The sequence below is a fragment of the Aythya marila genome, assembly GCF_965140915.1.
Source record: "Aythya marila genome assembly, chromosome: 6".
Taxonomy (NCBI): Eukaryota; Metazoa; Chordata; class Aves; order Anseriformes; family Anatidae; genus Aythya; species Aythya marila.
The window spans coordinates 22,944,792-22,959,798 of NC_139047.1; the positions used below are offsets into that span (position 1 = coordinate 22,944,792).

A 15,007-nucleotide genomic window follows, 5' to 3' on the forward strand; every position below is an offset into this window, starting at 1 on the left:
CACTGTTTATCCACTTCTGAGCTGCAAAATGGGATGTTTTGGTGAGGTGGCTAAACTTTCTCCTTTAAACTGGAAACCAGTCCCCAACAGCAGTGTCTACCAACCTCTTCACGTTCAGTACTTCTTAATTTCAGAAAAAACTACTCAGTCACCCTTTACATCTACTACAAACAAAATGTGCATTATCTCTACAGAAGAGAGCATACAAGGCTCCCTTCTCACTTAAATTTTGCGAACATGTACTAGATGTTCACATACAGATCAGGAGAGAGAGCACCCACAGCTGGGCCCTGAACTGGTCTCTTGGTGTCAGGGGAGTCCATGTATTGCCTCTTACCCACGAGAACCACTGTGGCCTCTGCATCTTCAGGAATCTTCTCCATCAGCTTCAGGTATTTACGGTGCCCCTCAGAGTTATGGAGATGCAGGTTTTTCTGCCGGGGAGGACACAAACAAGTAAGGACAGTGCCCCTGTGCCTTGGTTTCCCTATATTAATAGGGCTTCCTTGCAGTGAAAGGTCATCCTGCAAACGCCAGGGCTGTTGCTGCCATCGCAAGCTCCAGCAGACATTCACATACAGTGTGAGGCTATAATTAGGTCCCAAAATCATAACGCAGTGACCTGATTTCCAGCGCTCCAGGTGATCCAGGGGAGCTCAGCCCTTGCAATGATAAGACCTCCTGTGACAGGGCCTAGAAGTGGGCATCAGGAGTTGCTGTGTGCCATCACAGGCCAAAGGGTGACCTTAGGGTGTGCTTGGATAATAAGAGTGGTAACCCCTCACATCTCTCTTACCTCCTTGCACTCGGTCTCATGGGCCTTGGGGTCAGCCATCTCAATGCGCTCCTCCCCCATGAGGGGCACGCAGGTGTCCGTGGTGTGGTTGTGGTGGTGGTTCCCCACAATGGAGTTCATGCTGGAGCTGGAGTGGTTCCTTGGAAAGAAGCCCTCTTTCTCATCATTCGGGTGGCTGGGGGACGGAGTGGCACAGCCTCATTATCCAGCTCCAGATAGTCTCCCTGCCCTATCCCACCACCCGCCCCGCCATGGCAGTGATCCAGCTATCTGAGGTACAGCCAGATCCTCACCAGCCTCCCTCGCTGCCTGGGGCTTGCAGATAAAGCCTTGAGCCTCCCGCAGCCCTTGTCTGTGTCTCACCCACCTGTGCTTGAGCAGCAGGGCACGCAGCACGTTGGCTCGGTCCTCCGCCCTGATCTGGTCGGAGATGATCATGGTCTCCACCATGAGGTGAGCGATGCCAGGCAGCGTGGTCTGCTCCAGGTCGAGAAGGACGGCACCTGCCAGCAGGAGGGGAAGAGCCCTGCTCCTAGTGTGCAGCACTCCCTGCTGCACACGTGCTCTGGGGACACAGCCATCCCGCAACAGCCCCCCTAGCACCAGGCCCTCCTCACACTGGAGGCACCTCTCAGCCCTTCTTGCTTCCCCTCTGCAGCCAGTCTCAGTGCCGGCACACAGGGCAGGGGCCTCAGACCATCCACCTGGTCTGAGGGCATTTTGAGGACATTCCCCAGGGCATTTTGGTCTGTGCTCTTGAGAAACGCGTGTTTGTGGGGACACTAGGAGCCAGGCTTTGTCTGGGGTACAGATTTTAATGCTCTCAGCTGAGAAATGCCCCAAGCCCAAGTGCCCCATGTCCTCCACGTAAACCTTTGGACCAAGAGAAACCACAAGCTTCTGTCTTGGCATGCTGAGAGCTTTCAGAAAAACTTGCCGCCCCATCACCTGTGGGATGTGAGCACTTTTCACTGAAATAGCACAAACACCATGCCGATATACAAACAGCAAGACATCCCACTCAGTGGGATGTACGCGTGCAGCAGACTGCGTGGGCTCTGACTCCAGACTCTCATCCCAAGGGGATCTCTCTCTGCTCTCCAGGGAGAAAATGTCTCCCTCCGGTGAATTACCCACGCCCAGAAGCACTGGTAGCTCCCCCTCAATCACCCTGACAGGTCTTGCCTTCTCACACAAAAGATCTCCAGCCCACACACAACTGGGTGTTGCAGCTGCCACGTGCCTGAGAGCAGCAAAGCAGAGCAAGGAACCAACATGAACATCCTTGGGCTACCCTGGAGAATGGGGTGCAGGACTGTCTGTCTCCCCACACACTACAAGGAGCATGGGCAGAGACACTGCTGGCGTGTCTTCAGTGAGTGGCAACAGAAGCTGCCCAGCACAGCCTGTCCCAGAGCAATGCACAAACCCTGGCTGGTGGCACAAAGCAGTTCCTGACTCACCATGGGCAATTGTCTTCCTGAGCTCCAGCAGGCTGCGGAAGGACAGTGAAGCCACGTGGGGTTTCCCCCACCTTGCTGTGTCCTCCTCCACATCCTCCTCAAACTTGATCCAGCGGGCTGTCTCCCTCCAGTGCATCTCCTGGTTCTTATCCACCACCAGCTCGTTCAACTCCACAAAAACCTGGCAGGGATTACAGCAAGGATGTGAGACTTCCCCAATGCGGAGTTCTATGAGCAATATGTGGAAAGCCTCAGCTTTGTCCTCAGTGTGCTGCTTGGTCTACAGCAATGCCTGGGTAAACCTGCCTTAGTTAACCAGAGGGCTGGAGAACGGAAACAGACGGGACAAATATCACTGGCAGCAGAGCAAGAGCTTCCATCAGCACATGGAGAAGCAGAAAGCTTCAAGATGACACAGGCAGAAGAGAGAGAATGGTGCAACCCTAGACCCCTCTCTACCAAAACTCACATCTTTTTCCTTTGCCTGCTTCTTGGCTAGAATAAGTTTTCCCCCAGGTTTCCTCCACTAACTTTCTTACCAGAGATGGTGAAATCACTGTGCTGCCGACTTCCAAAACAGCACTACCATTTCTCTGACTGTTTTTCTTTTTTTTGTTTTTAATGTCTTTCCTAAAGTTGAGGCTCTGTGATTTCAGAGAAATCTCGACTTTTATTGAAAAAGTACTTTTTCAGCCCTCACGACAATGGATAAGAGCTTGAAATGTCACTCCCAAGGCCATGTAAAAAATAATTATAATGAAACCACATTTGTCACTTTATAAAATGCCTGTTTCTCATCCTGATTTATGGCTTCTGAACAAGTGTGGGAGGACACCACATGGATACCTCATGAGGCTTTCTATCCAACTTCTTCTTCTTCTTCTTTTTCTTGACAGATGGGGTTGATGCTAATTTTTTGCTTGTCCTGGTGATCTGGCTCCGAGACGGTTTCTTCATCAGATGCCTCCTCACACCAGGGTTATCTTCAAAACGGTGGCCTGAGCACAAGGGAAAGGAGAAAAGCCCACCGGTGTGTCTAGTGGAAACACACTGCCTGGCACAGAACCACATCCCAGCCCACCCTCCTCCCATCAGATTACACCAGCAGAGCCCTGGCAGCTGGAGCACTCACCATCACCCTCCAGGCCTTTGAAGATCTTTCCTGTCTCACCTGCCTACGTCCAGCTGTTCCTGATGCCTTCAGAAGGAGGTTTCCTCCCAGGCTGTGGGCATCACTGCAAAAGCTTATCCACGGTACCTGCATGAGCGGTGGGCGAACCCTCCCCACATTGCCCCAACAAAAAGCAGTCCGAAGCCTTGACCGCACAGCTCTGCACCCCGACAGCACGGACAGGCAGCTGGCTGGGGCTCATTTCTCCCCCTGGAAAAAGGCTTGGTGCTCAGCAAGCATAAAGGACAGTGAAAGGGAAGGAGATTTAGCTGCTGGTCTGGGAGACGCGTGGAAATATCGATGGCCGTTTTATTTAATTGTGTGGTGAGACTGCAGTGTAACAGAGCAGACCCGGGACTGGCATGTAGGCTGTGCAACTAACTCCAGCTATCACTGTTTGCAGACGATCCACGGTGCTGCTGCAGTGCCCCGTGAAAGGTCTGTGTTACAGGGCTTGGCTGGCTGAATCACAGCCTCCTGAAGCCTCCAGAGAGGCTGCACTTACAGACCCACCACCAAGCTACACCAGGGCTATTAGCTAGCCAGAGCTTGCCAAGATCTGGCCAGCCCCATCTGCAATGCCAGAGAAACAGTGCTTGGACAAGATGCTTGAGCAAGTACCTACAGAACATACAGACCATGAGCTCTCTGGGCATGAGAAGTAGTGCAAAGCATTGGGCTCGAAGGCCACACGCTCTCCTTGACGTTGCAGGAAGGTATCTGTGCATCTATGGCATGGAAAGAAACAGCCCAGCACCAGGCCAGGCGTAACAAGGGCTTTGCTTCTTGGAAATCTGGGTTGCTAAATTAAATATAAAATGAATCAATAGTGAGCCTCAGGGGATTTTCACCCACTGGCTGCCCTGCTGATGCAAGTCCTGCTGTCAGCTGGACTCCTCCCTGCTCCACTTACTGCACTGCAATGTCAATAGGAGCCAATAACTGCCCGCTGACACGAACGTTTCTGGGAGCTGTGCATCTGGGGGGGCTTCCTCAGACTTCTGCATCGATTTCGCAGTTCCTGCGTGCTCCACAGCCACTTCCCCCAAACGAATGTCATGTTCAAGTGAGAGCCTGAAGCCTGGGGTCCTTACTCAGGGTACAATCTTGGACTGACATCCAAGGGTGATGTTCCCAGAGAATAGCTCTTCCCTCCTTGCTTGAAGCCAAACTCTCCAGTGCAGCTCCCTCTCACCACGTACGGCTCTTGCCATAGCTAGCTCCAGTAGCTCCCCATGAGCAGAGCATGAGACAGTGACAGTGTCTGAGGACAGTTTATGGAGCATGATTCTCACGGTGGCTCCACTACAACAGCCCGGTGTGTCACCCTCCCACACAGCATCTCCCACAGTCTCTTCCAGAAGATGATCTTGCCACGTGTGCTTCCACCAGTCAGATTTCTCAGGCTGACCAAGTATCTTCTCCTCCAGATAAATCTGAAGATGACAAGTGTTACTGTCTACTGGTTAATGTCTTCCTCCAGAATCAGTCCTAGCCCATCCAACTCAGCAGAATGCCTTCAACCCATGTGTTAGCTCCCACTTTCCTCCTTCCTCTACCCTCCGTCCACAAGCAGAAAGACCAGAACGAGGCATCAGGGTAGGTGTATCAGTACTAGAGAGCAACTTGCTGGCCCAGCATCACAGCAAGGGTGAACATTTCCTATTTGCCTCGATGGTAAGCTAGAGCACAACCTCAAGGAAGAAGAGACTGAAACCCTATCACTTGGAATAGTTAAAGTTAGACTAAACAAAATGTTAGTCAACACACAAAAAGTCACATATATCAACATATAAAAAGCCTTGTGCTGGCTTCTGGAAAAGAGCTATTGTCCTTGCCACAGCTTTCCCAGTTTTAGCTGGAGTGGGACAGTATGTTTGTGAGTAAATATGGATATACAGAGACACACTAACACCACCAACCCCGAAGTATGTACATGCATGTGGGATGTGTATTACAGCTATATGGCCAAGTGCGTGCAGACAGGTAGCAGAGCATGTCTAAGTGGGAAGGTGAAGACAGAGGCAGGACAGACCTGTGCAGACACACACAGGTGTGTGAGGATGAGGTTGGGCCACGCCTGTTGTGTCTACAGAATACCTGTGTCACTGTGAAAAGGAAGCTAAGTAAGACACGAGAGGAGCTGTGAAGATGCAAGCTCTCTGTGCTTCAGGTGCCAGCTAGTATCAGAGAAAGAACAAACCTGCAACCTGCCACGCATCTCTGGAGGCTGTGACAAGAGGCATGCTGTCAGTCCTGTATGAGGGCCTGGGACCACGAATGAGCTCTGTGGACCCCAGGACAGGGGGAGAAGCAACATAGAGAGCAGGAGCAAGACAACTTTCCTGGGTGCTGTTTGCACGCATACTCAGCCAAGATGGGATGTATTTTTTCTCCTAACACAGACCACCTAAAGCAGAAATAGCAGACTGAAGACCTGTCACTTCTCCATCATTCAGATGTCAGCATGCACTGCACCGTGGAAAAACACGAATAGAGCAGATACTAGGGAAATGCAATACAGACTCCCCAAATGGCTTGGCACAGAACCCAAATCTGTCCTGGCTGGTGCTGAGTTCAAGGTAACAGAGCCAGCTGGACCCCAGCTAATCTTTGTTACCACCCAGGTGTCCCTGCACAGTGCCCCCGTGCTCCAGTAACTAAAAGGAGTATAAAGAGACCGGCTCAGGTCCAACAAGGACTCTGCCCTGCAGAATCTGTTCCTCCTCAGTCAGAGATGATCCTGGAAGAGCAACTGCCACGTAGCAAGTAGCTGAGCAAGCGGCATTAGCTGGACACGAGCTGCCTCTGTACAGACCTGACATTGTTGTGTCTGCTCTCTCTGTCTCTGCCGTATCTCTGCGGGATTAATTCACAGTGTGGATTTATTGTGCAGAAATAATTAAGAGTTGACTGGGCAGCACATCCTATTTCGAGCACCTGCAGCATTAGCTGTAGCAATCAATGAATGTGCTAACTGTTAGCAAGCCCAATATCCCCCCTTCATAAGTGATGCATATCACACCTTCTAGAAGCAATCTGCCCCTTCCACCTTCCCAAGAGCTGCCATTGTTTCTTGGGTGAAATTGGGGCAATTTCTCCCACTTTTAATGCATAGCTTGCTCAGCCTGGGACAGCTGACAGTGACAATTTGCTCCAGGTTTGTGTTTTGAACTTTGCTCCTATTGAATTGTCTGTGACTTTACAGTAACAAGTACCAGACGTAGCCAGAGGCAAATCCCCACTTGCCGGTCCCTGTACAAGCACACAGCCAGACGTTTCTTCCCCAGAGGCTGCAAGGCTTATAAAGATGGACTAGCTGAGACAGAGAAAATGATGCTGGGACTGGGAGGAATGGCAAGTTAAATATTTTGCCTAAGATCATAATGGCACGCTGTGGCAGAGCCAGAAACTGAACCAAGCCTCCTGAGTCCGTGTTGCACTCTGCCTCCCCACTCCTGCTTGCAACGCCTGCAAGCGAGCTAGTTCTGGGGCCATGTCACCTTCCCTTGCGCACTTGTACAATGCCTTGAAAAATCAGAGCACGATCTAGATGAGGACATTTGGGCAGCTGCCACAGAGCTACGACTGTGAATGGTGTCACTCCCAAGGTGACACACAAAGCTGCCTTTTAACTGCGAGTGACCACTGCCTGCTGAGAAAAGAAAGGAAAAGAAAGGTGCAGTGAGGCTCTGGTTCCTGTGCAGTCCCTGGGATGGCTCAGAGAGCCAGTTTTTCACAAGGGCTGCACGGGTAAGGAAACAGATGCAGAGAACAGAAAGGTGCTCGTTGCTCTTGGGATTCCTATTCTCTCCTTCCCTGCTTTTCTCACTCTCACTTCCTTCCTCCTTTCCCCTTTCCAGGCACCCCAGCCAGCCTGCCATTAGCTGATTTCACAAACAACACTCAAGCCTGCAGACACAGGCACTAGTTTATGTCCTCCCCAGTGCAGAGCTGAGAACCTGATACCTTCTGCTTCTCTCGGATCTGTGGCCCAGCTCAAATTCCAGCAAAGAGCAACAGCTCATTGTCACTCTGTGCCACAGATGGAAGGAAAATTTCTCTGTTCTTATGCATAGCAGCTTCTCCTCTGGCCACAGCATGGGCTACATCCCGAGAAGCACAAACTAAAGATGCAGCTGCCTCCAGAACTACTCGAGCAAGATACACACAGGGAAGCACCTCAACACTATGAAATGGATCTGTACAGACCTCAGACACACACACAGACAGCTCCTCCAGCATCCCCAGGCACAGGGCTGCATGCAGCGGGGCAGACAATCCCTTCTCTAAACCAGGAGACAAACCTGACACAGAGGGGGCAGCAGACAGCAAACACAGGGTGGGGGATACTTAGATCGGGGCTCTACAGCTGCAACCGGGGGTCACTGCTCTGGTACTTACAGGTGGGCTCCCCGCCTGGGTAGCCCAGATGGTTTCTGATGGCCTCCCATAAATCATAGTCTTCAAAATTGAAGGCAAATTCATCCAAGTCTTCATAGCCGAGCGAGTTGCGAATGCAGGTGCTCATTGCTACCTCAGGGCTGCTGCCCCCTTCCGATTCCCTCGCTGCCTCCTCTCCCTTCTGCGGGGTTGTCATTTTGTCCTTGCGAAGGTCAGGGGTCAGGCGCCATGAGCCACTCACCTTCAGAGCAGGGGCTGGGGTAGCCAGGCTGAAGCGCAGAAGGCGAGCTGCCCCGGGAGGGCTTCACCGGAGCCCTGGGGCCAGCCCCGGTGCCTTGCTCCCCTGGGCACGGGGCATGAAGGTGCTGGCTGCAGCAGCCCCTGCAGACTGACCAGGTCCTGGAAAGGATATTTCCACCCAGGGATGTTCCTGCGGGGGCTGCCCCAGTGGCTCCTCGGGAGCGGGATCCTCGCTGTGCCGTGGGGTCTGTCGCTGGCTGCCCAGGGACAGCCCGGCTCCGCGCGCAGCACCGCTTCTCTCCCTCACTCCCCTCTGGTGTCTCCCTCCCTCTCCAGCCTGCAGAGCAACCTATTGAATTCTCCATGTCCTCGGGCCCGGAGCGTGCATTTCCATGACGTCTCTGCTGTCTGCCCTCACGCGCGCACGGGGGCAGGCCCCTCGGAGGCGCTTGGGAAGGGGCAGCCACCTCTCGGTGAGCGGCGCGGAGGAGAGGGGAGGCTCCTCACATCGGGTGTCTGCCGTGTAAGAGCTGGCGTGGCACACGGAGGGCTGGTAACTGGGAAAGTGTGTCAGGGAAGGAGAGAGCTGGGTCTCAGGGAAGCGCAGGGAGCCCTGAAATGGAGAGGGCAGCGGGGTGGGTGGAGGAGGGCCGGCACCTGTGGCTTGGGTGGGAGGAGAGGTGCTGGGCTCATGTGGAAACACGGGCACTGGTGCTCTGGCAAAACTGACAGAGAGGAGTCAGAGCTAGAAAAGCAGGGGCTGAGGAACAGGGAGATGAGGACCAGGTTCTTGGGGAAGGCTGATGACCATGCCTGGAGCTGTCAGGAAAGAGGGCAAAGCAGAGAGGTGCAAGGAACACGCGCACTGTGGTACCACAGAGCCTCACTTTTCATGCCGTCCAAGTCAGCGGATGCCAGCATCTGGGCCTCAGCCTCATCCGTGGGGACACGCTGGTACGCTGCGCTCTCCAGCGTGGTCATGCTGCCGATGCACATTCTCTCCTTCAAGTCGTAGGTAACTCGCTGCCCACTCGCCACCTGGCCCCAAGGCTTGCGCTTCTCCCACCCTCGGGACAGACGTTCCCGAGGCCCCGGGAGGCTGCAGGGACCAAAGAGACTGATGGTAGCAAACAGGGGGAGTGGCGACAGGCTCTGCCCCTTGGCAGGGGACGAGGACCTCATGGTCCTTACCCGGTTTTTGAGCTTGCAGGTCAGCATGAGCTAGCTGGGAGAAAGAACACACCACATGCACAGCCCAGTGCCCCTAAACCCACATCCTGGGGATCCCATAGGGCTAAAGAGATCCCAGGAAGCGACCATCCTGCTGGGGAGCAGCAGTGTTGCTGCAGCCACTGAGCCATGGGGCCCCTGTGGTTCAGCAGGAGAGCAGAGGCTGGGCACAGCCACACACCTCCCCGTGCTACCCCAGGGGCAGAGCAGTGACCCCCCAGCCCGTGCAGGGTGGCAGCAGCTCAGATGCGCTCTGCTACCTGGGGAGGGAGGCAGAGCTCTTGTCCGGCTGCAGGTCGGTGAAGCACGGCGCGGGGGACAGGATGCCACACTCCTCCTCCACGTGGAACTGCGCTGGGGCCAGAGCGCTGCCGGACTCGTCCTCATCGCTGCCGATGGTGAACTGCGGAGACAACAGCCCTGAGAGCATGAGCCAGCCCAGGCAGCCCTTGGCACAGCCCTTGGCACACAGATCCTCCCTGTGTCCCCACAGACTAGTAAAGGCCACTCCAACATCCCCCATGTGCCACACACACCCTGGGACTGGCCATATTAAGCCCCCCATCTGGTACACCCAGGAACAGACACACTGATCTTCCCCCATGTCTGACACCCCAAAATGGCCATACGCACCCTCCCCAGCATCCACCCTGGGCAAAGACTTACCTGTCATTGTCCCCTGGTGCCCATCTCTGCTAGGCAGGGACAGAACCACTCTTCCCACAATATCCCACAGCTTTGGGGCTCTCCTCTACAAACTCTTCCACCCAAGCAGCTCACTCCCTTGACCACAAACCCTTTATTGACCTTCCCTCCACAGCCCCCAGGCTCCCACACCCACCCAGGCAGGGATGCCCTAGCCTTGCCTTTGGTTTGCTTGGGGGCTCCAGCTTAGGGGACGTGTCCTTCCCACGAGCTTCGCCCTCAGACTCTGCAGAGATCTCTTTCTCCTGGGCCTCCTCCGCCTCAGACTCTCCTTCTTCCTCTTCTTCTTCCTCTTCTTCCTCCTCTTCTCCCCCTTCCTCGTCCACTTCCTGGATGGTGGGGGTGACCTCTGAGGGGGGTACCGAGGTTTTCTTCTTTTTCTTTCTCCTTTTTTTCCTCCTGCTGGCACGGGGGGGCCTCTTTTGGTACTTGAGGGCAGAAGGGAGGTGAGTGGAAAGGAGATGATGGATGTGGTGCGAGGTTTGGCGGTGGACTGAGAGAGAAAAAGAGAGTCAGGGGCAGGAAAAGGCTGGGAGGAACCTGCCAGACGCCCCTCCAGGAAACAGCATGGTCTGGAGATCAAGGGCCAGGAAGGGCAAGGAGAGCCACCAGCCCGCAGGGACACAGCAAAGCTCTTTCAGCGATGTGGCAGGCTGATGCATCCAGCCTGGCGTGGCCATGGAGGCAGCCCTCATGCAGTGCCAAACCTCCCCAACCCAGCTCCACCGCCCTGGGCAAGGCAGGACTCTCCCAGGGCTGCTGAAAGCCATTCGCACGGCTAGGCAGAGCTGCAGGGACCTGCCAGGGACACTACCCCCTTCCTAAACACAGGGAAATACTTCTCACTTTATCAAATAAGCAGAGTTTGGGCCATTTACAAACATTTCTTTCCTGCATAGTGTTCTTTAGTTCAGCTTAAATAGATGTGCCTTATTTCACTGGCAGGCTTTGACAGGAATTACAGACCAAGTCTTTTAGCGCAGATGCAACATAAATCCAAGTCCCAGGTTCTGGGGGGGGCTTGTGCCTATCAGCCCCTGAAATGCAGGTTCAGTTAGGAGGTTCTCTTTATAAACCAGGGTAAAAAACAGGGCAGAAGGACTTTTCGTCAAACTAATCTACAAAGAGAAATTCATACAGAGTTGACCTGGGTGTCGTGGGAATTACACAGCGAGAAGAAATTAATGGCATTTCTGAGCCATCACTCAAAAACAATGATAATGAACCATGCAGGGAGCAGGGTAAGCTCAGCACCTCCCTGCAAGAGATAGAAAGCCATTTCTGCCTGGTCTATCTGCAGGCACAAAGCCTCCCATAGACAGCCTGCAGGATGCACAGACCCTGGGGCTGCACCCGGAGCAGCTGAAATCACGGGGGCACCAGCCGCTTTGCAAGGGGGCTTTGCTCAGCAGCTCTTCCTGAGGAATTGTTTCCAGTCTGTTTTGATTTGGTTCCTTCCCAGCTTTCCTGTGACATGGCAGCAAAATCTGTTTATAGTGAAAACTACCTTCAAAGGACGTTTTCAATGGAAGCTGTAACCTTCTCCCTGGGAGAGCCAGGCAGGTTCATTGTTCTGGTGTCATGTTTCCTTTCCTTTGGTTTCTCAAGTCTTTTCTCCCTTGTTTCCCCCCTTGGGAACAGACGGAATATTTCACACACCCCCCTGGTTCAGCAGGAGAGCCTTATGGCAAGATTAGAAGAGATTGGGAATGGCCATACATGCAAAATGGGAAGAGTTTGGTCTCTTTATAAACTCTTTTTCTTCCAAAGCATTCTTTAGTTCTTTGACTTAAATGTACCCTTTAGATGTACCCTTTTCACTGGCAGGTTTTGGCACTCCTGTCCTGCTACTGTGCTGCCTAGCGCTGCTCTGCCTGCCAAGGGTAGCTCAGGCATTAATTTCTAATGTAGCAAGAAGCAAGGAAGGCCCCAGCTGTGCATACGTTGTTCCTACAGCAAAGCTGCTGCTGAAGACACAGCCCATTCACTCCTGGATTGACTGCATAAGCCCAAGACAGAAACGTCTGCATTTTGGATCATGTTAGTGATTCCTGGCTTTGAGAGTGGCAGGAAACATTTCTAAACCCAAGGAGCATTCACTTCTATGGGTTCGTAGAATATCTTCCAAAGTCTAATGGCCTAACCAGATCTTCCCACTTCATGAATACAAAGTGCATAAAATTTCCAATAGCCAGGTTTGACACAGTCCTAGATAACAGGGACACATCAGGAGCTCAAAGGAAAACAAGCTTGATTCTGACAAAGAGAGGATACTTCTATTGAGAAAAAAAAAAAAAAAAAAGCAAAACAGTACAAGCCTGTAGGCAAATTTTCCAAGAAGCTTCTGCCATGCATGCTCAAGCAGATCATCTGTGTACTCTGAGCCAATTCGCACAGCTGTGCCCACAGGCAGAGCTCCAGAGCAGGTAAGTCCCAGCAGCACAGTCCAGGTATTCAACCCGCAGCAAAGCTATCAGCACCTTGCAGCCACGTGTGCGAGTGACTGTGTGCTTCGGTGCAAAGTGCTGTTTTAGTGTAGCCTCTGTGGAGAAATGGCACAAGCAGAAAGTAGCAGCTGGGGCGCATTATAGTAGTAGACTTCTACTAGCAAACTTCTACAGCACCGACTGGAAAGAAGTGGCCAAGCAGCAAGCAGCCTGGTGATGTCCTAAGGACAAAATGTTCCTGAGGTTGCATCCTATCACAGTTAAGTCGTAAAATAAGCAGCATCTGATTGTGGAGAGCCGGAGACTGGGAAACTGACCCAGCCATTGCTACTCGCCTTCCATACAAACAGCCTGCTGGCTGGGGTACTCCTCTTCCTGCCCGTTACTGTTACTACAAGCTAATGCAACCAGTCTACAGCAGGCAGTAGCTTATGGCTGCTCTTGCGGGCACACTCTCATTTTACAGCCAGAGTGACTTTCACTGTTGCCACCTTCATGGAAGGGTGGTTGGTGGAATAAATGTGCTGATCAGAGGATTTCAGGGGAGACGGCTACAGCATTTTAAACTCACACTCCGTTTTTATTTTTCTGTCCTTTCTTTGAGCAGATAAACCTGATGGTTTCGTGGTTGCTATTTAGAAATACACAGGCATGTCTGACTGGAGCCATCTGCTTTCAGATTGGGGAGGACAGCCTGGCTCCTAGCCATGTTTGGATGTTTCTTTGCAGCCATATGGAAGAAAAATAGTTTCAAACTGGAAACTTGAGTTTGGTGGAAGTGGCTGCAGAGGTGCTTGACACTGGGTGGGGAGGTGAGCGAGCACCCAGGCCTGAGCAATGCTGTCACCTGGGCTGGGCAGTAGCTGTGCCTCCAGGGACAAGGGACACTGGTTGGGAGCAGACTGGGATGAGGCAGTGGGCACTGGGTGTACATAGCATTCAGGGATTGCTCTGAAGGGAGGAAGGGTCTGCAGGGACCCCAGCACAAGGCTGCAGAGCACGTGAGGCTGAGCAAGGGTTAGCAGTGAGGGTGGAAGTGGGTATGGTGGTTCAGACCTACGTACATTCAAAATCTCTCTCACTGTAGCTGCGTCTCTGCTTCTCCAGATTGCTTGATGCTGACTTGCTTATCAGGTCCCCAAATCTCTCGACTGACAAGGTCTTATCCAAGTCCTCATCGTCCTCGGCACCAGGAGAGGCTTTCTCTGCATGATCTCTGCCCTGCACAGAAATCACCAGATAACAATCAAACACTGCAGACTCCTACAGTCCTCTGGGTCCTGCAAATGGGGTTGAGCTTGCTGAAGAGCAGTGGGCATCACACCACAGGGCTGGGGAACAGTTACTCATTTATGGGCACAGCTCCACTGAGAGTCAAGAGTCAGAACAGATCAGCAAGCCTCTGAGCTACCAGCTGAGACGTGCAGCTTTCTTTTAGCTGGGATTTCTCTTTCCTCACACCTTACTGCTACCCTCCGGCCTTCCCTTTGCTCAGTCTGACAGCCCTCCCTCTTGAGATTTCTCTCTGGGAAACGGCATCCCTGCTCCGGGGAGGCAGATTTCAAAGCTGCTCTTACTGCTCTGGTGAGCTGCCCTTGGGGCACTGACCACCCTGTACATCCCCCACCTCTCCTGCAATCCTGGGGCTCCCGTGTTTCCTTTAGCATGCCTTCTTCAGGCTTTTCTGCCTGAGAAGCCTCACGTTTCAGGCTGCAGGCACTCCTCTGCCTTTTGCTGGTAGAGATGCTCTGAGAAGAGCATCGCCAGGTGACTCCTGTCCTTTCTGCCTCCTGAGCAGCTGCAGCTGGTAAAATTTTCCGTCAATAGAGCTGAAATGCCAGTGCTGAGCTGTTGTGGACTCCCTCGTTTCCATGGAAACAGGAGGAGGCCCAACTGTGACAAATCTGCCTGTGCTGGGCGGAAAGAGGGAGCAAGGCGGCCTGGGCCGCGTTCTGCCTCCCCCCACGTCCCTCCACGGCCAGGCTGGGTGCTGCGGGGGCACCGAGCGTCTCTGCAGGCCGGCTGTGGGAAGGGAGCACCGGGCACTCAGCAGTGGCTGTGGTGGGGCCTGGGTAACGAAGGAGGTGTGAGAGGGAGAGGCAAGAATAAAAACGAGCTGGGGAGTGGGCTGGGGATGGAGGCAGGGCCCATGGGTGAGCGGTGCCAGATACAGCGCTCTCAGGTCTGTACCTCGGACATATCTGTGCACGTGGGGATGAGGCTGCTTCACTGCCCACCTCAGCACGGGTGTCCCAAACATGGTAAAAACAGGGAGAGTCTAACTGAGAGCTGCCCAGCTCCTCACAGAGACCGTCTGGCTGGAGCACCATGGAGCTGCATGGAGCATCATGGAGCTGCAGGCACCATGTGCTCCCAGAGGCTCCTACCACTCGCCTACTGCACCCATCAGCACCCGAAGGCACCCTCTGGCCTTCCTGACCACAGCAGAGCAGATCTGGCCTTGTGGGCAGCCTCGGGGCACCCTTGGTGCCGACACAGCCGCAGCGAGCGGAGGCTCTGTGCTGCTGCAGGCTGCCAGGACGCGGGTCCC

General features: G+C 53.5%; 1 protein-coding gene across 1 annotated transcript in view; it reads right to left on the minus strand.

The window, feature by feature from the left end:
* The window catches only part of SLC4A3 (solute carrier family 4 member 3), a 33,448-nt gene that overhangs the window by 13,208 nt on the left and 5,233 nt on the right, over positions 1–15,007 (minus strand). Inside the window, exons 3-11 of the mRNA XM_082762976.1 lie at positions 13,521–13,677; positions 10,171–10,502; positions 9,565–9,707; positions 8,962–9,173; positions 3,106–3,257; positions 2,260–2,440; positions 1,164–1,299; positions 797–971; positions 338–434 (exon numbers count right to left, since the gene is read on the minus strand). Of these exons, the coding sequence (XP_082619102.1) occupies positions 338–434; positions 797–971; positions 1,164–1,299; positions 2,260–2,440; positions 3,106–3,257; positions 8,962–9,173; positions 9,565–9,707; positions 10,171–10,502; positions 13,521–13,677 (1,585 nt within the window). The remainder of the gene's footprint in view (positions 1–337; positions 435–796; positions 972–1,163; positions 1,300–2,259; positions 2,441–3,105; positions 3,258–8,961; positions 9,174–9,564; positions 9,708–10,170; positions 10,503–13,520; positions 13,678–15,007) is intronic.